The 27319-nt window shown below is 34.1% G+C and overlaps 1 protein-coding gene across 2 annotated transcripts in view; it reads right to left on the bottom strand.

Moving 5' to 3' along the window:
- The window catches only part of MANBA (mannosidase beta), an 82262-nt gene that overhangs the window by 31031 nt on the left and 23912 nt on the right, over nucleotides 1–27319 (bottom strand). For both annotated transcript variants that reach the window (XM_016159081.2, XM_016159082.2), the window contains 6 exons: nucleotides 23008–23183; nucleotides 22030–22140; nucleotides 9767–9918; nucleotides 8132–8249; nucleotides 6753–6839; nucleotides 3678–3845 (listed from right to left, as the gene is read on the bottom strand). In XM_016159081.2, coding sequence (XP_016014567.1) covers nucleotides 3678–3845; nucleotides 6753–6839; nucleotides 8132–8249; nucleotides 9767–9918; nucleotides 22030–22140; nucleotides 23008–23183 — 812 coding nt within the window. The remainder of the gene's footprint in view (nucleotides 1–3677; nucleotides 3846–6752; nucleotides 6840–8131; nucleotides 8250–9766; nucleotides 9919–22029; nucleotides 22141–23007; nucleotides 23184–27319) is intronic.

Here is a 27319-nt window from a genome sequence, read left to right as displayed (position 1 = left end):
GAGAGAGAGAGAGAGAGATCAAAAAATAGCTTGAGATAAATGAAAATGGAAATACAACATACCAAAACTTATGGAATACAGCAGAACAGTTCTGAGAAGGCATATCATAGTGATAAATGCTTACCTCAAGAAACAAGAAAAATCTCAAATAAAATCATCACTAAAATGTTAGCAAACCAAATCAACAATATACATTAAAAGGATCATACACCATGATCAGGGATGCAAGGGTGTTTCAATATCCACAAATCAATTAATATGATACATCACGTTAACAAAATGAAGAATTAAAATCATGTGATCATCTCAAAAGATGATCAAAAATTCAACATCCGTTTATGATAAAAACTCAACAAAGTAGATGTAGAAGGAATGTACGCCAACATAATAAAGGCCACGTATGACAACCACATAGCTAACATCATACTCGACAGTGCACAACTCAAACCTTTTCCTTTGAGATCAGAAACAAGACAAGGATGCCAACTCTCACCTCTTTATTCAACATAGTATTGGAAGTTCTAGCCAGAGCAAATAGGCAAGAAAAAGAAATAAAAGACATCCACATTGGAAAAGAAGAAGTAAATAACATTGAATAGAGAAAATCCTAAAGACTTTACGAAAAACTTATAACTAATAACCAAATTCAGTAAAGCTGCAGGATACAAAATCAATATACACTAATAATGAACTATTAGAAGAGAAATTAAGAAAACAATTCCATTTACACTTGCATTAAAAAGAATAAAATATCTAGGAATGAATTTAACCAAGGAGGTGAAAGCCTGTATACTAAAAACTATAAGACATTGATACATACATTAAAGAAGACATGAATAAGTGAAAAGATATTCTGTACTCATGAACTGGAAGAATTAATATTGTTAACAACATCATACTACCCAAAGCAATCTACTGATTCACTTCAATCCCTCTCAAAATTCCAATAATATTTTTCAGGGAGATAGAATGAACAATCCAAAAATTTGTATGGAACCACAAAAGACCCTGAATAACCAAAGAAATTTTGAGAAAGAATAAAACTGAAGGCATCACACTTCCTGACTTTAAACTATATTACAAAGCTATAAAAATTAACGCAGTATGGTATTGACATAAAAATAGAAAGATAGATTAATGAAATAGAATAGAGAACCCAGGAATAAACCCACATATATATGGTCAATTATTTTACAACAAAGAAGCCATGAATATACAATGGGGAAAGGACGGTCCCTTCAATAAATGGTGTTGGAAAACCTGGACGGCCACACACAAATTTGAAACTGGACTTATGCCTTAGACCATACACAAAAAATTAACTCAAAATGGATTTATGGCTTGTAAGATCTGAAATCATAACACTGCTAGAAGAAAACACAGGTGGTAAGTTTCTTGACATCACTATTGGTGATGATTTTTTAGATTTGACACCGAAAACAAAAATAAGTGAGAGTACATCAAACTAAAAACCTTCTGCACAGCAGAGGAAACCATCAACAAAATGAAAAGGCAACCTACCAAATGGGAAAAAATGTTTAGAAATCAAGTATCTGATAAGAGGTTAATATCCAAAGTATATAAAGAAATCACACAACTCAATAGCAAAATAAACAATCTGATTACACACTGGGCAGAGGATTTGAATAGACATTTTTCAAAAGACATACAGATGGCCAACAGTTAGATGAAAAGGTGCTCAACATGAGTAATCATCAGAGAAATGCAAATCAAAAGCACAATGAGATTTCCCCTCGCACCTGTTAGAATGGCTATTTTCAAAAAGACAAGAGATAAGGAATGCTAGCAAGGAAGCAGAGAAAAGGCAACCCTTGTACACTGTTGGTAGGAATGTAAATTGGTGTAGCCACTATGGAAAACAGTACGCGTGGCTTCAAAAAATTAAAAATAAAACTATCATATGATCCAGCAATCCCACTTTTAGATATTTATCTGAAAAAATAAAACACTAATGAAAAAATATATGCACCTCTATGTTCATTACAATTTTATTTACAATAGCCAAAATATGGAAACAACCTAAATGTCCATCAAAGGATGAACTGATAAAGACAATGTGATATATATGTAGATATATATATATATATGATGAAATATTATTCAGCCATAAAAAGGAATAAAATCTTGCCATTTGTAACATGGATAGACCTTGTGGGCATTACATTAAGGGAAATAAGTCAGGCAGAAAAAGACAAATGCCATACGATTTCCACTTATATATGGAATCTAAAAAAAAAAAAAATACAGAGAACAGATTGATACTCACCAGAGGTGAGGGGTGGGGGGATGGGGGTGGATGGAATGAATAAAGGGAGTAAAAGAAAAAAAAAGTCTTTAATGTGCTCTTATGAAAAAAAAAAGAAGAAGAAAATAAATGCCTATAGCACAGCTGAGTCAGCTGTGTCCCTTCTTCTCTCTGTCTATGGAAACCCTCTGGCTAGGGTATTTGCTTCCAGGAGTAACTGCAGACATTTACAATAGACACACGCACAAACAAAAATTCACATACACACATGCACAGGAAAGGAAGTGACTTCCACACCCAAACATTCCTTGCACTGACAATCCTGGCATCTTTCAAGCTGCATAGCTGCTCCCAGCTAACATAATCTAGTCTAAATAAAAACATCTACCTACACTGAAACGTAAAATCGAAATGAAATACATGTTCCTAGAAAATATAAATACCCATAGTTCCAAAGAAAGTGTAAACCCAAACTGGATAATAACTATAGGAGAAATTAAATATGGGTGGGGGGTGGGAATGTATGCCCCTCCTAACACGGCACTGGACCCAGATTGTTTCATGAGTGAATTTGTCTCAATAAATAGATAGTATCTATTTTATTTAAAGTATTCCTACACATTTTTTAAAGGCTTCTTAATTCATTCTGTGAGGTGAGCACAAACACATACACACCTGCCAAATGCTGCAAGCTGGGTTCTATAGGCCAATCTGTCTTGCCAGTAATTATGTTCAGATAGTATTTTCACATGTTTAATATAAGTGTTATGAGACCTAATATCCATTTTCCTATTACCGTAGTCCCTTCTTCTCTCTTTGTCAGCTTCATCTACTCTACCCATTTTTTTTTAAAACAAATTTGGTGTTCTTGCCCCAGACCAATTTCACTTGTGAATATGAATTTTTAATTCTAACTAAAATATTAGCAAATCAAATCTAGCATAGAGTAAAAAAAAGAAAGCATTCTTAACTATGTAGAGCTTATACTAGGACCAGGTTGTCATTAGCAAATTATTTCACAGAATTCACTATGTCGATATATTTTTTTTTAAAGAAGAAAAAAGGAAAAGAAGTGGTATATCAATAAATCATCTAATGTAAAAATTCTCAGCCTTTCGGGCTCCATGGATGGGCTCCAAAGAACTTGTGACAACCTGCAATTGTAAGCACAATATTGATGTATGTGTGGTGAGTTCCACAGATATGTTAATTCTTAAAGAAATCCACAAAAAAATAAGACACATGAAAAGTTTCACCTGCTGCAGTTTTACAATGGACTACTCTGCATGAAAATGATCTTGTTGAAGGTCACCCTAAAAAAAGGGCATAAAAATATACGATACTAACATTCAAACTGACCCATTTTTAAAACAGATTCTTAAATTCGACTGCATTCAAAACCATTACTTACTCCCAGAACGATCTTTCGGATGTTTTCCACATACAGCCTCACGTAATCTCTGATGTAGGTATCCAGGTGTCTGACGTCTATGTTATACCAATTCAGCATCAGCGCTGCTTCGTTTTCATTATTTCCACTCCACGTGATGATGGAGGGATGAGATTTCAGTCTCCTGACCTAAAATTTAAGAAAACATAAAATAATTTTCAAATGCTCAATATAAAAAAAACTCAGAGCTATAATTATTTTTATAAAATTATAGCCACTGTATTTCTGCACATAAATTCTTATTTGCTAGAAAGCCCATTAGAAAATGGCTAGTAACTTTACCTGTGAGAATACATTTTAAGAAATCTCTGAGATTCTCTTTACCTAGATTGTATAAACACCAATATGATGGGGTTCTTCTACTCTGCTGTATAAAAATTGAAGAAAATATAATCCCTCTTAATAAACAAGAAAAATAAACCTCATCATGATCTGACTTGCCACAATAAGGTTCTGAGAAATACAGAAAGCAGGGGGCATTACATTATATCATAGGGTTTAGTTTCAAAGAGCAAGTTGAAGCTTTGTGTGAGGAAACAAATGAGGCAGAACAAACACTGCGGCTGAAAGAGGCGTCAAGGTTCCCACGCAGTCCCCACCAAGGTCAAAAACCATACGCACAGCTGCACAGGGTTTTACAAAGCAAGTGAGTACCAGGGATACCCTGAAAGTTAAAGACAAATGTAGGGAATATTCTACAGGACAAAAGATGGGCATCAAGATGATGTCTCCTGAAAAAACTATCAGTGTCACGTCCTGAGAAATCAACTAAGGCTAAGTTACTGAATACATCTCTAAACACAGAATAAGAAATTAGAGAATCTATTGAAAACCCTGCCAGCCTTAAGAACTGAGATCTGCATGAATCGGTGTCACTGCAGGCCAGCCCTACATAAAGGTGAAAGGATCCAGTTCTTCCCACACACTGAGAGATGTACCTAGTAGATGGGGGAGTTAAATATTTTTTGTGCACAACAGAATGAATCAATGGTCAAGAGAAACTCTTTCAGAACTTATTTTAGCAATATAACCTCATTGGTATTTACAGCTTCTCTTTCACTGTAATGGATGATTATAGTGATGGATCCCAGCTGATGTTCTCACTTTGGTCTCCCTTCCAGATGGTAAATAAGTCATACATGATATCGAGATGCATTACGGATATATTAAAGAGATATATATCATTTTTTTAAAATTAACATCTTATGTTTTTCTAAACCAGAGCTTATAAACAGTATTTCCTTTATTTGCCTCTCCATGTGCCCAAATTAGTAAGGGTTGTTACCAAGGGTGACTGGCATGTTTATGGTACTGATGAAAACACAAGTACAAATACTGAAAGATCAAAAAGCTTTGATGACTCTGTGACACCCCTCAAACTGACCTAGAACTTTATGATAAGCTTTACTTTAAAATGTTAACAAATTCCACATAAAAAGTTCTCCTGTTTAATAACACATAAAAGAATTAAAGGTATCATATTTTAATTATTTGTATGAAAGAAAATTTTAAAACTGAAATGTTTGCAACTTACAGAACTAAAATTAATACTTTAAAAGTTATTCATTCATCTGACCATCTATCTACCTGATGAATAATCCAGCCAGAGAATGGAAATGCAAGGGAAACAAGGCCTGGCCTCAGGGAGATTACAATCTTGCATGAGTGACAAAACCTAAATGAGGATTTGAAAGTGCGATATGTGTCACAAAGAGCGAATGACCTCATCTAGAGGTACAGATTTACAAAGGTTTTTTCCAGAGAAAGTCATGTTCAAGGTAAGAGAGGTCAGAAGAAAATGAGTGAGGCGGCCCAAGAGGAAGGGTCATAGGGATGGAGTTCCAGGGCATACAGCCCAGGGGAGATCACCATCTCCCCTGGTGGAGAGGTGGGCAGAGACATGTGAGTGCAGGGTGAAGATCTTTATCTGTAGAGCTTTGAGCAAAAAATCAATTCAATTTGTACCCTCTGAGTTTTAAAAAAAATAAAAAATAAAAAAAAAAAACAAAAAAAAACAGATAAGGAAAACAAATAATAGCATAGTAAACTATTATAAGGCAATAATCACCCTGTAATCAAAAAAGAAAACTTTATCAACTATCCTAGAAGCTCTTATGTTTCCCTTTCCAAAAGAAATCCCTTCCACCTTCCAAAATAACCACTCTTTTGAGTTTTATATGTAATCACTTCCTTGCATTTCTTGTAGTTTTTCATGCAAATATGCATCCACAAACACTATAATTATGAACTCATGTACTTTAACACACTTAATGGATTTCAATCCACTGACATTCTTATCCTTATTGAACCTCAAACTGTCCCTCTTTTGATTGGTCAGAGCCTCATCAAAGTTCTTTTGACATATCTTTGATAGCTTTTCTTGTTATCTGTGTTTCAAAATACTCCAGGATCATGTAGGATATTTCCTGTCCCAGACCCAGAAACAACCATTTATCTAAGAAGCCTTTTCTTAATGGGAAAGATTATTTCAATGTAAGGATGCTCAATATTACTAGGTTGTTCATTTTTTTCTGGCCCTTTTCAGTGGACAGAGCTAGGATATAATAGCTTTCTTACATTTATATATTTATATATATAAACATAAGTATGTATATGTGGAATGCAAAAGAAATCAATGAGTCAAGAATCACTTTAAATTTTTGACCTGAGAAATTCCAAGACTGGCATTGCCATTTGTTGAAAACGAGAGGAAAAGCAAGTTTGGAGAAGGTCATATAAGTTTGATTTAACCATGTTACATTTGGGAGTAGTATTAAGCTTCTGAGCAGAGGCACCAAGTTGGCAACAAGATGTAAGAACCGGGAATTCAGCAGAGAAGTCAAGCCTGGAATTAAATCTGAGAGTTGACAGTGGTGTTAAAAGCCGTGAGACTGGGTGGAATCACCTAGGAAGTCAATTACCTGACTATGATTTTTCATGGGACTTAGTAAAGAGAACAAAAAGAAACGGGAGTAATTTAACAAAAGGCAAAACTAAAATCTATGCGTTTTCCTTCTTGAAATGATAATAATGTACCTGGTTAGCAACTTCTGCACTCACTGAATCCATGAAGCTCTCATCAGTTGGATAAAGGGCACAGGCAAACATAAAATCCTGCCATACCTGGCAAATCAAATAAAAGACAATAAAGTACTTTTGTAGATTCTATTACACAGGAAGAAAAGCTTCATTCTGAACTGTGGGGATTATCTTTCACACAAATGAAAAATAAGTTTGCCTGATGAGTATGATCATTTGAGCATTACTATGCACAAAGCACTGGGAAAGGCACTCATGGACTCCATAACTTACCAGAACTGCACAAAACTGTAGGGAAACCTGAGAAGAGAAATGTTAGGTAGGCAGAAAAGAAAGAGAAGAAAGGAGAATTCAAGTACGGAAATAGGGAGTGTGTTGAGTGGAATATGGAATTCAAAAAAAAGCTTTCCCCAGCCCCTCCTCACTTCTAATTCACTCTAATTTTCACCGAGAATTTAGTATTGAGAGATGGACCAGACTCTTAAGAAACATATGTTGTTTATAAAGAAATTAACTTTTCATAGCCAAAAAAAATTGCTACATGGACATTTTAGTACTGAAACCACACAAGCTCATTCCTAGGAAGGCCGTCAGGTTAAGAGCCCAGACCCCGACTCAGCCTGAGTCAGAACCTTGATTCCACCACAGCCCCAATGTGGGGGTGTGGGCGAGTTATTTAATCTCTGCATGTGTCAGTTTCCTTACCCATTAAATGGGGATATAGAACAACAGTAACCACCTCACAGAATGGTGGTGAAGATGAAATAAAATAACAGATGCAGAGCACTGAGAACAATGTCTGGCACTCAATGAATATTGTAGACTATTGTCACATCACCATGATCATCAGCATTATCAATATTATTATAATCACTACTTTCCTATGGAACACTTTATAGTTTAGAACTGTAATACTAGAACCAAAAGAATGTATTTCCTTTGCTTAACCCTCACCAACACAAAACATGTTGGGAGTATTGGGAGTACTTAATAATATTAAGCATACTTTTTCTTTATTTAATTTTATTATTTTTCTTCTCTCTAGGTCTTGTTACCTCCCCTAAAGTTAAAAAATTTAAATATTTTATTTTCTTTTTTATGTATACTCTCATATCACAAAGAAAATTACAAAGAAAATGTAGATATATACTTAAATATAACTAATTTAGAGAATGTCTATCACTTAAAAATAATTGTTATGATATGTGCTATAAACTATAGCTCTGGGTTTGCAAGAGGTCATTTATTTCTTTGCAAGAAAAATAAAGCATCATTACTGGCTCTGAGAAAAGAAGAAATGAGCAATATCACCCAATCAGAACATTGGAGGTCGAAATATAGTAACATCAAGAAATAAAATGCTGTCAACTACTCACCATTATTCCTAGCTTATCACAGAGTTCGTAGAATTCATCCTGCTCATAAATTCCTCCTCCCCACACTCGGAGAGTATTCATGTTAGCATCCACAACAGACTGCAAAAGGAGCAATAACCTATAGAGAAGTTTTTAAAACAAATGCTAATTTGAAAATTTGAGGATGTTAAAAAAAAAAAAAGGTTTAAAAAGCACACTGATAAACACATGTGAAATCTCTGTTAGAAAAAGATATTTTAAAATTATTTGATTTGGCTACAATGTTAAGTGAAGAAAGTGAGACAAAATTATATACACATTAACTGTAACCACATAAAATAAACAAACCTGAAAAAATTATGGGAGATATATTTTTCTCTGCTTTCTGAATTTTCAGCAATGTTATTATACTGTTTTTAAAACTAAACTTTTGTCTTAAAGTTATTCCTATAGAAAAATACTTATAAATCTTGAAAAGTATGCACTGTTATATAACCATTTTGAGCTCTAAGACAAAAATCAAAGTTTGAATATTAATATCTAGCTTATTCTTATTTCCTGTTTTACAATTACTCCAGCCTGGTACTTCTTTCTCTGGGAAATTTCCTTCTTGTTTTTCTAATTCCTATTCACATTACCCTCAAGAAAGTCTAAAAATTTACAGCCATCTCTAGAGCAGTGCGCACAAAGGAACAGAAAAGACCAGGAACAGGCTGGCCGAGGACCCAGAGCATCGTGCTCTCAGCAAAGGCACCCACAGGCGGGTTCACTAATTGGCCCAGCTGTATTAAACAGCCACCACCAAAACCAGCCTGGAGAGGAGACCAGCATTTAAAAGGAAGAGAGACAACAAATTATCCGTGTCTATGTCTGGAGAATAATTTCACTTTCATAAGAAATTCAAAACAATATATACATTTTGAATCAAAAGGAAATTACTACTACAAGTTTTGGCAAAATTAGAGTTTAGTTATCAACCACAGCTACATTTTAAACATCAAATAATATATACAATGCATATTTATACTTTTAAAAATAAGTTAGATGTGTCTATACTTCACAAAGTTTATCTTCACTATCACCAAGGTAGTAATTTACAAGCACGATCAGAAATACCACCTTCTTTTACAGTGTTATTCTCAAATCTTCAGAAAAACATTTGAAATTTTTTTCTAGATCTAGAGTTTTAAAGTTTTTAGTTCTTTTTATTAAGGTAAAAGTAAAGGACTATGCAAATATCTTAGCATAAAGAGGTAAATAGTGGTTTCCTTTTTTTAAAAAGCATGCACAAAAATATCTAAGGTATACTTAGAAAAAGTAAGGGGAAAAAAACAACTTTAGTCATCTTTTATTCTTCAGAGACTAACTATCCAAAATGTGCATTAGTCATTTTCTTGTTCCTCCAGAGAAAATATATAATCATCTTCTAAAATTTGGATAGTTTCAGCAGTCTCAAATAGTTAAGCTGTAAGACTATCTATAGCTTATGAGAATGGAATATATGATTTAAAAATCCTTTCCATTCTAAAATTTCCATCATCCTAGAATTCCATATTACACCTTGGTTCCTTCCACTGGAACTAAAGAAAGTAAAAATGAGTAACTCTTAAGCTTTGTGGGACTGTTAATAAAGGAAGAAGAAAGATGATAACTTACACATCAGAGGTTACTCGATCCTGGAATGAATCTGCTGGGATCCAGTTTGATCCTTTCAGAAATATGGGAAATCCATTAATTTTGAAGTAGAAACTCAGACCAGGAGACCCTAGTATCGGCTCTTCTATCAGTTCCACTGTCCTAAAATAAACCTATTAGGAACAGAATTAAATACTGGAAATCAAATTGAAAACATAAGCAAGAGATTTAAAAAAAAAAAAAAGGAAAGAAAAGAAAATTGAACAATTTACAATTTAATGTTAATTTCCTATTGCTATGAAGCAATGAGAATGAAAGTGCACATTTCAGAAAAAAAACATACAATTTTTGCCAGATATTTTCATTCTTTTTAAAAAATATAGAAGCCATTAAAGATTAAAATATATTGTAGTCTTACTCATGAAACAAGCATTTGTAATTATGACCAAAAGAAAAATATTTGAAGATAACATTTCAAAATTAAAACTGATACTATTTCACAAAAATGGCCGTGGTGAGGGGGATTGCCGCCAGTTAAACTGATGTATCTTTGATTGAAAAACACATTCTCCTATCGGTATTGGTAACTATACTAAAATGTGCACCTTAGAATCAAAGAAATATAGCACAAGGTATTTCATAATTTAACAACCTTCCAATCTTATTAGCACATTACTGCAAAATCACTTCGTTTAATAGGCAATTTAATCCTAATTATCGCACACATAAAACTCAGTGTTTGAGAGAGCCCTGGTATGCAACTAGGGAGGTAAACTGGGGACATAGGACATGAGATGGGACAGGAGACACACTGCGATGTCATCACTGCTACACAAGAGGAAACTCACATTTAACCCACAGTTAAGTATGAACAGCGAGACCCTAGATAGAGCAGATTGATGTTTTTATCCCAATCTTCATTCTTTCCAGCCACAAACTGGACCAAGGAATGAGGAACATGGTTTCACACTGAAAAAGCCTAGCCTTGAACTAAGATTATGTATTTCTTCTCTAATTAAAATAATTAATCAACTTATATATAATATAAAGTACCCGCCATTCTTCCACTTTCTTCCCCTTGCCTTCTTTATGACCTATCAAAACATATCAGAATTCACTTTATGAGAAGACACAGTAAGACCTGGATGAGGAGGGTCTTATCAATTACCACAATTGCTTTAGGGTAGTAATATGTAAAAAAAGCACAGTGGTTTTCAGAGGTAACTTTTAAAATATTTTGATGGTAGATTCAAACATCTAGAACAGCAATTCTTTAGGTGTGGCCAGAGGACCAAAGGGGATCCCTGGGAACCTTTCTAGGGTCCTTGAGTTCAAAACTATTTTCATAGGAAAGCTGAAACATCTGCCTTCTCTACCCTCACTCTCTTTTGAGTGTACAGTGGAATTCTGCAGAAGCTACGTGATGCATGATGACATCAGTGTTTTGACAGCTAACAGAAAGTATGCTTGTGTATTCTGGGTTGTTCTAGTTTCACCAGTAGAGATTTAGGGTGTGAAGAGGTCTATTTTCAGATATTAACTCAGTTTGTTCTCAATACTTCTACTGGGCTCTTAAGAGCTCTCTCTAGTTGTTCCTGCTATAATCTCTGTAACTTTGTTATTGTTCAATAAATTCTTATTTTAAATCCCAAAGTTTCCCTTGCAACCTACATAGAAACACAAAAAGACTTGGTCCTTTTTGTTAACTTGTCTCACAATAATATTTTTAAGTTTCCAAATAGAAACAAATTTTAATATTAATTGAAACTCATTTTAGAGTTTAATAATATTTTCTCTCATTCTAAAAGAAAATTTATTAAATACTTTTTCCTAATTTAAGAATGAATTGTTGTCTTAAAATGGAGTTAGGAGACTTAACATTCTCAACCTATAGCCACAGCGTCTACACCTAAAAATGCTGAAAAAAATGAACTGACATGTCAAAGTCTTCTGAATGTGGTATTATACAATGAAATGTTTCAACATTTGGAACTCTCAGGACACCAACATTTTTTAAATAACCAACACATTATATGACAATATCACACATGGAATCTCGATTTAGGGTGTAAGATATACCAATAAATTTTAATGTAACAGAGTTCACTGAAATGGCTTCAGATTCTACATTGCAGCTAACCTTTAAAGAAACTACCAGTTGTTAAGTACTAGAAAAGAATATCCACAATTATCTGAAAAGGCTATCAAAGAACTCTTTTCCTTTCCAACTACTTATCTGTATGAGGTCAGGTTTTCCTCATATGTTTCAACGAAAACAATACATTTCAAATTGAATGCAGAAGCTGATGGGAATCCAGCTGTCTTCTATGAAGCAAGACATTAGCAAGATTTGCAAATGTAAAATAATGTCATTATTCTCACTAAATGTCTTTGTAAATATATTTACTTTTTAAATAAAACATATAGTAACGTGTTGTGGGTTTATTATTATGATTTGAAATATTTAATTTTCAGTTTTAAAATTTACCCACATAAATAAAATCACTTTGGGGTTCTCAATTTTTACAAATATAAAACAGTTCTGATTCCAAAAGTTTAGAGAACTACTAATTTCTTTATCTATTAATACTACAAACAGTATTAATGATAAAACACATCTTCCAAAATGTTTTTTCTTTTCTGTGCAAATTTTCCCTATCTCCCAACTCCTGCAGTAACAATTTTATGACCCAGGTCAAAGTAAACCCTAAACCACCTGAGAGTGCCTCAAAAGAGTATCAGTAATTACCAGCCACCTTTCCCTCTGGGCATTCTTTGACAGGTTAAAGGCAGATGGGCCTGTGATTAGTGTCAGTAATTCTCCATGTCCTCTGGCAGTCTTGGTAGACAACATAGAAGCCTTCTTCTATAACAGGTATTTTACTTCACAGAAAATAATGGGCTCTGAAAGAGGTTTTTGAAAAGACCCTTGAGTAACACATATTTATATCCAGAGTGAATATATTGTGTTTTTACAAGACAAAAACCATTTGAAACAGTCCAATAAAGTAAATTACTGTCTAAAAGTGAAATAAAGGTGTAAATATAGAAGAACCTACATGTGTAAGTCGAGAAGCTTGAATTTTAACTTTTTTAATTTCCAAACTTTTTTAGAGTTGAAGGTTTTATTAGCAATCGATTCATCAGTTGAGTTTTTTAGCTTCGTGATTTCATTTCTAAAATAGCAAGATTAACTTAAAAAGTAAAGGATAGCTGGATGAATTTTTTAGACAAGAGTTAGAAATATCTTAACTAAAGGGCTTAAGAGGTGTGTGACTGGTAAGTAAATAGTGTACTTCTCAAATTTTTTTCTCTGAGCAAACCAAACAGATGATAATGTAATCAATCATTGGTTCATAAACTGAGTATTATTACTTCTCAACTTTCTGTAATCAAATACTCAAAAAGCTGTCATAAAATCACTAGATTTTCAAAAGAATAATTTTCTTAAAAACACACACACACTTATTTCTAAATACTGGCAAATATTACCTGAAATATTTTTCAAAACACAACCTGCTAAAACCATTTCACATCTACTATCATGCATTTTTAGGAACAAAGACATTTCTGTGTGCTCTGAAAGTGCTCTAATAGGCAGAAGTATTGAGAAAACAAATGTTGGAAACCCCACAAAGAGCTCTCTTCAAACAGGCCTTTGCAAGATGATCGATACAAGAAAGGCCAGCTCTCTGTTGTGCCCTAAAAGTCTGCAGATAACACAACCAGAGTTGACAGGTTAGAGTTTACATCAGCATCGTTACCTGATATCTTTGTAGCCAAATGTATGTTTAGCGTATGGACACTAGATAGGACCACTTTTTAACATTTCTTCTTCTATATGACAAAATTAATATCAGTATTAATAGTGAAATTAAACGAATAATGATTACGGTTAGAAAAAGATGCAGACACTATAAGTTTTCTTTTGTTTAACTTTGAATAATCATGCCATTTTAGTAGAATAATATAAAAAAGAAAAAAGTAATGGATTCATATATTTCATTACATTAATGTGTTTTTGAAAAAAGGAAATAACATCTACATATTGATGTTATAGTAATGAAAAATAATATTTGCTATTTTTAACCTTAACTTCTAAAAATGTCAAGTACTTTGTCAAAATTGATCTGCTCTGCTTATCTATGTTCTATAAATATAGCCAGATTTGTCAATCCTTGCATCGTCAATGAAAAATATCTTTAATTAATTTTAATTTAGGAATATTTTTTAAAATATAGCCAAAGATATACAAATATTTTGTTAAAGTATTAGAAGGAAAGATAAGTTTGGCAGAGATTCATAAAAATTCCACTTCGCATTAAATTCAAAAAAAAAAAGCAGTACTATCCATGCCTTTGTTTCTCCGGGATCCATTCAAACTGCTTACACATGCCTCTGGGGTCGAAAAATTTCCACTTCTCAAGTACTTTTCCTGAAATATCAGGGGAAAAAATGGCTGAATGATAGTGAACAGGACATCATTTGATCCATTGCTTGAGAACAAGTGACCAGTTCTTGGCAAAGATGATTGGAGTATTGAACATTGCTATTTTGATTTCTGGCAATGTGAGATCATCTTTCATCATTTTTCCTGGCACTCTTCTTCAAAATTTGATTCTTTTTTTGTTTGTGTAAATGTCTCTTTCCTAACATTTTGTTATTGCACAGTAAATAGCCTACACCAAAATTTCTGCACTTATCTTCAAAGAGTTTTAAAGCTTGGTATTTCACTGTACATTGTTCAAGGCAGACTCCAGCAATTTGCAAATATGTTTGTATCTGATTAACATCATCTAAAATTCAACATCAGGAAAAAAAATGTAATTCAGAAGGAAAAAATTGCACTAGCAGAGGACAAAATCTGGGCTGATTCACATGTCCACATTTTCTTTGGATCATGTAGTACTGCAGAGTTGAGGTTCACTTTTCAAAATTTAGCTTTACTGTGCCCAAGCTTCATAATGAGCATTCCATCTTCTCTAGGAAAGACTTTCTGTGCTTTTTCCAATGATGAGGTGAGATTTAAAAGAATGAATAAAATTTTTCCAAAGGGCCTGAAAACATCGCACATCAAGAACTGTTTCCAAAAGAGCAAATTCCGCAAGGTTCAAAGAATGATTTCCAGGAGGCAGAAATAAAATCTGGGATCGATCTCTTGGATTTTTGTATGGACTCCACTGTTAATTGGCCTCGTAGGCAGCACTGATACTGCCAACCCCAACAGAGGTTGAGGAAACAACAATCCAGCTGTTTCAAGATATCTTCTTTACGTTCAGCAGCAGTCCTTCCAGGAATATAAGAACATTTTCTTTACTTCAACTTTACCACCTTCGATATGAACATATCGGATTAACTCACACACTTGCTCTGTGTAGGAAGCATCTGGAAAGCTAGTAAAAAGAATCCTAAGGTATTTTGGTTTTTTTTATCTGCCACTACTAAAACGTAACACTAATGTCATTTTTTACTTTGATTCCTTCTTCGGTTTAAAACAATTAACAAATTTTAAAAGAATAAATGTCAATTATAAAGATATTAAAATTAGTAATATATTTCACATATGAACTCAAATATGCATGAACCAAGCAAAATATTACATATTACACATCCCAGTTCACACACTTTTCTTTATTTTAAATATTTTTTAAACACAGACTTTATCTTTTTTTAGAGCAGTATGAGGTTCACAGCAAAATTGAGGGGAGGGTACAGAAATGTCTCATATATGTCTTGCCCCCAAAATGCATAGCTTCCCCCATTATCAGCATTACCAACTACAGTGGGACTCAGGTTACAACTGATGAACCTATATTGGCAAATCATAATCACCCATAGTTCGCATTATGGTTCACTCATGGTGTTGTACATTCGATAGGTTTAGACAAATGTATCCATCATTATGATATTATAAAGAGTAGTTTCATTGCCCTAGAAATCCTTTGTGTACCACCTATTCATCCCTTCCTCTTCCTCTGGCAACCACTGATTTTTATTGCTTTGTCTTTCCTAGAATGTCTTATACTTGGAATTACACCATATGCAGCCTTTTCAGATTGGCTTCTTTCACTTAGTAATATGCCTTTAAGATTCCTCCATCTCTTTCCATGGCTTGATACTTCATGTCTTTTTAGCACTGAATAGTATTCCACTGACTGAATGGACTGCAGTTTATCAGTTCGCCTGGATGGCCTCCAAGGTTTGGCAATTAGGAATAAAGTTGCTATAAACATCTATGTGCAGTTTCTTGTGCAGACATAAGTTTACAACTCTTCTGGGTAAATGACAAACAATGGGACTCCTGAATCCTATGATTAGTGTATGTTTAATTTTTTAAGAAGCTGTCAAACTGTCTTTGAAAGTGGCTGTGCCATTTTGCATTCCCGCCAGCAATGGATGAGAGTTCCTATTGCTCAACATCCACACCAGTATTTGATACTGTCAGTGCTGAGTGCCATTCTAAAGGAATAAAGTGCTATCTTATTGTTGTTTTTAATATGCATTTCCCTGATGGCACATGATATGGAGCATCTCTTCTCATGCTTATTTGACATCTGAATGTCTTCTTTGGCGAGGTTTCTGCTAAGGTCTTTGGCCCATTTTTTTAACTGGGTTGCTTGTTTTCTGACTGTTGATTCTTAAGAGTCCTTTGTGTATTTTGTTTAACAGACATGTCCTTTGCAAACATTTTCTCCCATCTGTGACTTTTCTTCTCATTCTCTTGACATTGTCTTTGGCAGAGCAGAAGTTTTTAATTTTAATGAAGTACAGTTTATCAATTATTTCTTTCTATTTTAAATATAAAAATAAAAACTCCAAGAGGTCACACTGAAGTAACTCATGTTGAATTTCTTCTTTTTTATAATCACTGTGCTATCATTATTTCTAATCTACTTTTAAATGTAAAAATATGTAATAAGACAGGGACTGGGGACATAAACTATAGCCAAAATAAGTTTAAATGACTTCATACTGTTATGAACTTACTTTCAAAATGACTGTAGGAAGCTGATTATCCCTGAGCCTGGGGACAACTATATAACTAAGAGTTCTCCAAGTTTACTTCTATGTAGAATATAATATTTATTAAAAAATTGATAATAAAAATGTGCTAAATTAAAGCCTACATATGTCATTAAAATTCAAGAATAATTGCAGACATGGGTAAAACTTAGACAAACAAAAGATTTGAGGAGGGGGGAGTATTTTATCACCAATATTATAGAGAATTACCAGATCATACTAATAATAAAAAATAGGCCGGCCTGTAGATACTACAAAGATGAAATTGAGAACTCAAGAAACGAAGAAAAAGTAAAATTTTAAAAAAAGAAGAAAATAAGGAAATCTCCCACTATTTTTCTAATTGTAATAGCTAGGGGCAATCTTTTACCTCTTTCAGCTTGGGAACTGTGTGATACCACTTCTAATTGCGGAATACATATTATTACATTATTTTTCTATTTCCCTGCAATAATTTAATTAGAGGATCTCGATGCCAAATCAAATATAAACAGCAAATACCTTGTTTTACTTTTAGCAAAAATATTGACATAATATAGGGAATACTTGGGAGAATCTTACAAAATAAGTTATGCAAAGAGAATATCTATTCAAATATTTATTATGCCTTTAATATATATTACCTAGAAAATTCAATATAACCAATTAGTAGGATAAAAATATTCAATTAACCTGGGCAGAAAATGGCAAAAACAGTGATTGAGAAGTTGGTTGTTGTTCTCCGCCCCCCCCCCCCATTTACCCAGAACGGCCTTTCCCATTACCATTTATACACAAACTTTCTCTTTTGTTATAAAAAAAAAAGAAAATCAAGTTGGTTTCCCAAACTGATAAAGTTGTATCCCAAACTGGGCAGGAGCTAGTAATTTCTTTAGACTGAAGTCAAATTTTTCCTTTCACTATCCTCCAGCTAAGGTTACCATAAGGCTTATTCATCAATACAGAGGCAAAACAGATGGTTATGTTTTCAGGAGGACCCATTTTTACTGTATTTTTTTTAAATATCAGTTGCTGAGAGATGAGGAGGGGAGGGAAGACAAGTCCTTCTCTAAGGTTCTTTGAGAGCATTACTTTAGAAGACAGGGGCTATTTTCCTCTACTGTCCCCTATAGATGGCTTCAGTTCCGATCATGGCTCAATTTTACATTTTTTAAAGTGACATGGAGAGGCAGTTTTATGTATAACGATCTATAAGATGTTTTAATTCTAAAAGCAGAACTCAAGTACATTGTTGTAGAGAAGGGATTCTGAAGCTCACCTATCATTTTGCCTTTCACAATCAGAGAGGCTTAAGGTTACAAAGCCCACTGCAAGAGGGAATAAATGAAACTCTAGGCTCAGCTGTCAGAAGTTCAATCTCCTGCTGCCGCTAGATTCCCTAAATGGTAACAACCAGTCTTATATTTCCCAGGCAAGAGACTGGAGAATGTCCTCACTGGCAAAACTAAACACAAACACACACACACACACACACAATCTACAGCTACTGACATCTGGGCATCACCACATGATAAAGCTGGGTTCGAACCTAAATACTGAACATTGAAGCATATATAGGGCTTCTCATCTGCATTTTTGTGCCTTAATTTTCAGAATGAATAGATACCAAGGACAATCGGATATTCAAGGAAAGTCTCTAATGGAAAAAAAAAAAAACAGAAAACAAAACAAATAGAAGAAATAAAGGAATGTGGAAAACAAAAACAATGCAGAGAAAAATTCCAAAAAATACTTATGATAATAATTAACATTCTAAGATATGAGACTATATTATAAACATGAAATACAAATAGAATAGAATTTTAAAAAAAAATAACAGAAAACTCTTAAGAAAAAATTTTAAGTGATAAAAATAAAATAGCTAATTTTAAAAACTGAATATAAAATCAAGTAAATATCCCAGAGGATAGAATTTTAAAAATAAGATGGAATATATAAGAGAAAGTCTAAGAATATTGCTCAGTCCAAGAGGTCCAACATCTGATTAATAGCTGTATCAGAAAAATAAAACAAAATAATGAATGTAAAATTATAAAAGATACAACAAAATTTTCAGATTGAGTTTCTACATCATAAGAGCTCACAAGATAAGTAGTACAACAAAAATCTACTCATTTCAAAGTTTCAAATTTTAAATTATCAGAGATTAAGAAATTCTAAAAGCTTCTTGAAACAAACAAAAACAGTTCTATACAAAAAAGTAGAAATTAGAATGCAAGTACATTTTGAAACAAAAACACTAAAAGCTAAAATATAATGAAGGGATAGCTTCAAATTTTTGAAGAAAAATGATTTCTAATCTAGACTTCTAAATACAGCCAACTATCAAGTAACTGTGAGGATAGACAATATGTATTCATCTTTACAAGTTCTGCAAATGTTATCTCCCACATATCTAAGTTGAGGAATCTATTGGAAAAAGCGGTTCAGGGACTAATATTCAAAATATATAAAGAACTCATAAACCTCGACAAGAAAAGAACAATACAATTAAAAAACAGGCAGAGGACCTGAACAGACACTTCTCCCAAGGAGACCTACAAATGGCCAACAGACATATGAAAAGATGTTAACTTCGCTAGCTATTAGGGAAATGCAAATCAAAACCACAATGAGATACCCCCTTACACATTTTAGAAAGGCTATTATCAACAGGACAAGTAATAACAAGTATTGGAGACGTTGTGGGAAAAAAAGGAACCCTATACACTGCTGGTGGAAATGTATATTGGTAAGTCCACTATGGAAAGCAGTATGGAGGTTTCTCAAACAATTAAGAATAGAATTACCATACAGTCCATCAATCCCTCTTCTGGGGATCAACCCAAAATATTTTGAAAATATTTATCCATAAATATATATGTACCTCTATGTTCACTGAAGCATTATTCATGGTGGCCAAGACATGGAAACAACCAAAAGGTCCTTCAATAGATGACTGGATAAAGAAGATGCTGTACATATCTACAATGGAATATTACTCAGCCATAAAAAAAATGAAATACTGCTAATTGCAACAACATGGATGGATCCTGATAATATCATGCTAAGTAAAATAAAGAGAAAGTTGAGAACCTTATAATTTCACCCATATGTAGAATATAAAACTGAAAGCAACAAACTAACAAGACTAAAAAAACTCATAGACGCAGATAAAAGTATGGTGGTTACCAGAGAGGAAGGAAGGAGGGGGCAGGTAGAAAGTGGTAAAGGGGGTCAAATGTATGGTTACAGAATGAGATTTGACTTTGAATGGTAAACACACAATGCATGTATTATAGAATTGTACACTTGAAACTCACATAATTTTATTAACCAATGTCACCCCAATAAAGTTAATATTTTTAAAAAGTGTTTCACCAAAAATGGAAAGTCAAAAAAGAATAAAGAAGCATAGATCTAAAGAAACAGGGTTCCGTGTTCCATCCAGAGAAAGATGAAGGAAATAACTAAAATTCCTAGAAGATAGCTGAAGGTAAGTCCTATAATAATAATAAAAGGAAGTTCCAGAACAACAGTTAAGTGGAAGGTCCAAGGAGTAATCAAGCAAAATCAGGGAGATGAGAAAATGGCTCAAGGAGAAAGTTTAACGAAGTAAAAATTAAAAGAGTAAAAGTAGTAATAATAAACAATGGATAGATTACCTAGTGAGTGTGGTATTTCAAGTATGTCATAGAGTTTGTATATGATTTAGAGGAAAGTAAAAAGAAAACGGCAACCAGAAACATGAGGCAATTACTAACTCTAAGGAAAACAGAAAACTGCACAAGAAAGGAATTATAATTTTAGTACACTATGTGGTTCAGCTTTGAATAGTATTTTCATAATGTAATAATGGAAACACTGAATATTGAGTTAACAAAAATGGCCTTCGAGTATGTCGGGAGGGCAGAGGAAGGCAAAATGGGTACATTGGGGCCAAGAAGGGATCATCAGAGAATCACGTAAGAGAGCTATGTCATCCTCTAGGTCAGAAATCAATAGATAATGATAATATACAAAACTGAAAAATTATAAAACACCAGTAGAAGTACGTTATTTGGGGAAAATGAAGATAAACAAAAGAAATAAGTAACAATTAAAAAAATATTGATTCTAAGGAGTAGAAAATAGAAACAGAAAAGGTCGGGCACGGGATCCTCCTTTTCATATAAACCTTCTGGTAATACTTGAGCTTTGAAATTATATAAATATGGATTACTCCGATATAAGGTGCAATTTAAAAACAGTAGAAAAATATAAATAAAATAACAATATTATACTTATTGGGGTAATTACTTCATAAGTTATATAAATGTCCAATCACTATGTTGCATACCTGAATCTAACAATATTATATGTCAGCCATAATTTTTAAAAATATTTAATTAAATTACATAAACTTACAATTAAATTATATTTAAAAACAAAAAATAAATTATATAAACTTACAATTAGGAATATTTGTTTCATCTCTCAGCCTTGGCCAGGTGGCATAATGTGGAAGGTGTCCTGTGTGGCCCAGTGGCACACTCTCCCTGATCACCCGTGTCAGGGGCTCTGGACATGATCTTTGCGTGGGTTGTGTCTGATCTTCTGTTGTAGCTAAGCCTTCATTGGTGTTAGTACATCAATGGATAGGTTTAACGCTCAGGCTGACAAACTATGGGAACTGGCTGCAGCCACAGGGTAAAAGTTGCTGTGTTGGGGCTGACCCCACTGAGTGGGATTCTCCCCAGCAGGCTTGTGTACTTGTTGTGACCACCCTTTGTGTGTACCACCTGTGGGACTAGTAAGGAGTTGCTCTGTTGTATGCTGGTTTTGTGGTCCCTTGGGAGCCACAATAAACTTACAATTAAATAAATTATACTAAAAACTAAAACCAAAGAAAGATATGTAAAGTCTAATCTATTTTAAAATATAAATACAGCAAGTCCTCAAATAATGACATTTTGTTTTATGTTGTTTCATTATAACATTGACGAGATGCCACAGGACCTTAACTCTTATTCATATCAATTGGCCTATGTTAAAACTGAGTCAAAGTCATTATACATCACTTTGCTTAGGTTGCATAACTTATCATTAAGTGAGGACTTACTGTATACAAATACAGACACACAGACACACACACATACACAAGCTTTTGAATGCCTATAACTGTTACTAGTGATTATCTCTAAGTGGTGGGGTTACAGTTTTGTTGGTTTCTTCTTTTCTTACAAAAATCTTTTAATAAGAAATACATTTCTTTCACAAAATATTTTAAAGTATTTGCTTACCTTAGCTGATTTTTTAAACTTTAAGCCTTCATCCAGGTTAAAATGAATTGTCATGTTGTACCCAGTCTGGTTGCCATGTCCATGAGGCCACCAAGTTTCTACAGTAATATTCTTTTAAGAAATAACATAAGTCATTCCAAGTAATTACGGCATATTTTCAGCAAAATAATATACTGATTCAGAGCATTATATCAATTTCTCATAGAAATTTTAGGTTCTAAAAAATATAAATCTCCCTCCCTATTTTAATACCAAATTATACCACCCATAGATAATATTTAAAAATCAAATGCTAGGAGTTTAGCACAGATTGATACACCAAAAAGAAAGAAAAGAAAAACACACGGGTGTTCAAAAAACCACTCTTCCCATTTCTATAGCTCAAGTTTACATTTACTCCACATTCTTAACATTTAAAATTGAACTTTGAGGTTGACTCTTCTTTTAAGCTCAGAATTAGAAACTGCATTGAGTTCTTTCTTTATCTGAACAGTTATGGAGTGTTGATTGCTCCATCCTTTTCCATTCAAAATTGTGAATTTGAAAAGGTGAAATCTAGCCCACTTCTACCCATGAAAGATCATGAGTTTAGAATTAGAATTCTGCATGTAGAATAGGCACCAATATTCATAATAATTTACAAGTGCCAAAAATAATCACTGTGTTTAAATATGATGCCTAGAATGTATTTTGGATTAGAACACTGCAAATACTGCAAACAAATTAATATATAACATGCCTGGGTTCCTGAGAGGAAAAGATGGCAAATTTAACACATATTCTCCATTTTCTATCTTAAAATCTTGAAAAATCATTCCTTTGCTCCCACACACAATATATATATATACATGAGAGGTTAAAAGTGAAGGAGAAAATGGAAAACGTACATTTTTTTATACTCAGACCCTTTTTTCTAACCATTTCTTTTGAACAGTATTGCTTTTCATCTAATGCTTCTCATGAAGTACCATCATTCACCTTGTTAATTTTCACAAACAGCTCGACAATCCTTTCCCCAGGCTGAAGTTCAATGCTGTATGTCTGCTGTGTTTGCAATTTAGGGATTTCTATAATCACTTGACCTGAGACTGGCTTTGAGCTGACAACATCAAAAAAAGACTCTATTTCAAGATTCCACTCCTGGGCATGGTTATCTAAAACATAAAGAGAAGAAGAAAAGAAAAGAAAAAAATTAAATATATATATATATAATGCTAAGCATTATCGCTTACTTCTTAGGATTCATTGAAGAAAAGACCAAAGCAGCTTTTAAAGTAGTAAGTGCATTATAAATGCTGTCATGATAAAAAGTTCGGTGGAAATTCTCTTTTAACCTTTAGAGTTTAATCCTTCATCCTGAAGAACAACTAGAATTATATATTTTACATATACTTCTACTCTAAAAATATAATTATAAATCACAGAAACTTTATAAATGGAGTATAAATAGAAAATTATAAATGAAAAGATAACATACATTTTCCAAGATTGATACATATTTGTTCCTTTTTATAAAGGAAAAATACTAAAGATATTTAAGCCGTACAATAAGGTATAAACTCAGATGTGAAAAAATAAAGATATATTTTAAATGTCGATTATCTATCTAAGAAATATTTAATGAGAACCTTCTATGTGCCATGTACTTAGCTAAGTGATGGGAATGAAATGGTGACCATGATAAACTTGGCCCTGACTTCATGAGTTAGGTCTAATGGGATATAGACAGGTACAAAAGCGTGATAATACTAGGATAGGAGAAGTAAAAGGTTATTCGGAGAAAATATTCACAGGAAAGAACAACACCTAACTCACAGAGGGTGAAGGAAGGTCTCCATGTAAAAGCAGTATCTAACTGAGCCCAGAAGGATGCCTTAACTAAGTTTGGAGGAAAACAACTATTCTGAGCACAGCCAAAGTGAAGGGCCACAAGCAAGAATAAATAATACCATAACAAGGACTTGACCAATGACGAAACTGGTGAGGGAGACCAGCATGGCTGAGGAAAGCAGGGTCCAGCGCATGCTGGATCTTCTGAGGAGTCCGGCAACTTCACACTAGATCAGTGGGAAACCACTGAAGATGTTGCAGTAAAAAGGATCACATGATCAGAGCTGCATTTTTAAAAAAGAAAAATCACTAAGGGTCCCAGCACAATGATATCCAGGACGCAAATGGAAGAAGCAGAGACACGAAATTTCTATCTGTACAAAAGGACATGGGAAGTGCACAGACAGAAATTCTAGGAATGGAGAGGAGGAAAAGAAAAGGAAGAGGGAGCAAGACTGAGAAGGTTATGGGGCGAAAAGGGAAATGAGACAGCTGCCTAAGGAATGGGACTTCGGAAGTGGAATTTGCGGATGGGGCAGAATGTTTCAATAGGGTTTTGCATTAGCATTTTAAATTATGCATATGCAATATAACCCTTTCTTCCACTATCCATTTAATTTACACTGTTTAATATCTCCAGAATTGGATTTGTGATTTGGTTTGGGTTTTTAAGTAATACAGTATGCCAAAGCAGGCTTTGGGCAAGAGCAGAGTGGAAAAGTAGACCCATAATTTTTAAGTTACACAGGAAAAACCAGTGACAAAGTACCCAAAAAGGCTGAATGGGAAAGGTGTCAGAGACGCCAATGAAAGTTCTCATTCTTTACTGCCACTGAAAGGAAGTGCTGAGGTGCTTAAGTTTATGGCAAGATTCATGATAAGAAATTGGGGGAGCATCCATTAGTGGCTTCTGTTTTTCTCTGTGAAGAAATGGTAAGTTATCAGCTGAGAAATATCTTAGGGACCCTTCTCCTACAAATAAGGAGGGACTTGATAACTTTCCAGTTTCATCATCACAAAAGTTGGTGTGCTGATCAACGACCAAAACCTTTATAACTGACATTCCTTATAAATGTAGAACTACACCAGACCTGTTCTAAGGATGACAATACCACATCTCATCATTTGCATCTCACATCATCCAAAAGTATAGATGGATTTGATGCACACTGCAGCAAACCTAATCCCAGACTTAAAACCTACTTTATTTATTAAATGATTCATTTTTAGGAACACTAGTCAATGATCCCTTAATTAGGTTTGTTCTGATCCAGCCAATTTTGCAGTTTGCCCAACTATAGCCTCCTCCAAGTTTTTCTAAGATACAGCAAAATATATCAAGACAACCATACTTTTTCTTTGTTAAAGATGCTTTTCTATTACCAAGTATATACTAAGACTCTCAGTTTTTCTTCTGTGGCATTTTTATTGTTTTTAAACAGAAACACACACTCCAATTTGATCCAACACTGTTTATTTTCTAAAATATCCCTAAATCTTTGAAAGCTATATGACCTTCAGCTCCCTATCGTATTCCCTCTGGCTTCTTATTTCAAGAAATAATAATACATTTACCAACTTACTATGAGCTAGGCATTGTTTTATGCTCTCAACATGTACTACCTTATTTAAGCATCACAACATTGCTATAAGGTAAATTCTATTATCATCATCATTTTATAGATGAGAAAACTGAGACACAGAAAGTTATTTTCCTAAGGTCACACAGCTAGTAAGTGGCTGAACTTGGATATGAACCACAACAGTCTGAAACTAGAGACTGTACACTTAGTCTCTAAATTATGCCAATCTCACTCAAATAATTTTCCCAAAACCATGTCTCAGTGGTGCTCGGGATTTTTACAGGGAGGGACTTGTGGGGAGGCGGGGGGCATTTGTTAATGATATCAAGCTAGGCTAGGCATCAAATATATCTTTTGCCCGAGTCTAAATCACAACAGCAGAGATTCATAAAACTTTTGGACTAGACATATGCTGATAGATCACATACTCTGCTTTCTGATGAGTATTTGGTTCTCTTTAGACCACAGGCTGGTTCTTGGGCCAAATCTGATCCACCTCCTGTTTTTATAAGTAAAATTTTATTGGAACACCATTGATATCAACTGAATTGACTCCCTCCTCCCCCCCCAAAAAAAATCATATGTTGAAGCTCTAACCCCCAATATGATTATGCGATTGTATCTGAAAATGGGGTCTTTAGGAGGTAATTAAGTTTAATAAGGTTTTAAGGGTGGAGCCCTAACGAGATAGGACTATGGGCTTATAAAGAAGAGATCTAGCTTTCTTTCCCCTCCCATCCCCGACCCCCACCCACCGTGAGGACACAGATAGAACAGTGGTCATCTGCAAACCAGGAAGACAACCCTCCCCACAAACTGAATCAGCCAACATCTTAACCTCAAACTTCTCAGCTTCTAGAACTGTGAGAAATCAATTTCTGTTGTTGAAGCCCCTAGGTCCATGGTATTTTGTATGGCCACCCAAGCTAAGACAACACCTTGCTCATTGTTTACATGTTATCTTTGACGGCCTTTGCACTCCAACGCAGAGTTGAGTAGCTGAAACAAAGGCCATGTGTCCCAAAAAGCCTAAAATGTTCACTATCTGACCCTTTACAGAACGAGTTTGCTGATCCCTAACCTAGAATATTTCCCCAAAAGATCATTCTAATCTTTAGTATCTATAATGACAAAAACCTCTGTATCACCAAACGGCCTTCTCTTTTTGCTAGCCTTGACTATTGTCAAGTCATTCTTTACACTGTTTTCAAATCCACTTTTCTTTTATTTCCACCTAAAGATTTTTGTTCTGCCCTCTAGGTACCTCCTACCAATGAATAACCACCAAGTTCAAGCAGGCTCCTTTGCTGCTTTCTATCACTTCCTTTGCACTGGGGAATTAGCTGCTTGCAAGGCCCTCTGGCAGAAAGACAAATCATGCAATTCCCAAAGGTTACTGGCAAAATTCCCCAGTTTTCATTACTTCTACCATAAAAAGTTCTAAAGTAAATTGGAACTCCTCTAGAGCTCATTCTTTTAATGCCCTTGGGTGACACTAAATGAAAAAATTAAGGCTATGGAATTAAAAACTCACTATGAAGATTCACAAGCCTATCATGTCATCACCAGATATACTACACCAACATATTTGCCCTCTCCTCTTCTTCCTAATGGAGTTCAACCCTTCCCTCTGGAAATCATGGAGAATTTAAGTGGTTTAGGTTCACAATGCACATTAGTCAATAATTTTCCTGGTATTGACTAGTCACATCTTTTCACTGGGTAATTTTTAAATATAGAAACCTATTTTTAATTAAGGAAAGCTCTGTCTTATAAATTCTGTTTCTAGAATACAGCTTCATATCCTGTTTCTCCTACCATTAACAAGTTACCCTTTACTGAAAAATAACTATCGCTGCCAGGTCTCGGGAAATGAG

This window comes from Rousettus aegyptiacus, unplaced genomic scaffold (assembly GCF_014176215.1).
Source record: "Rousettus aegyptiacus isolate mRouAeg1 unplaced genomic scaffold, mRouAeg1.p scaffold_m13_p_10, whole genome shotgun sequence".
NCBI lineage: Eukaryota > Metazoa > Chordata > Mammalia > Chiroptera > Pteropodidae > Rousettus > Rousettus aegyptiacus.
Note: the sequence above shows the minus strand (reverse complement) of the source record. Positions and strands in the feature narration are given on the sequence as shown.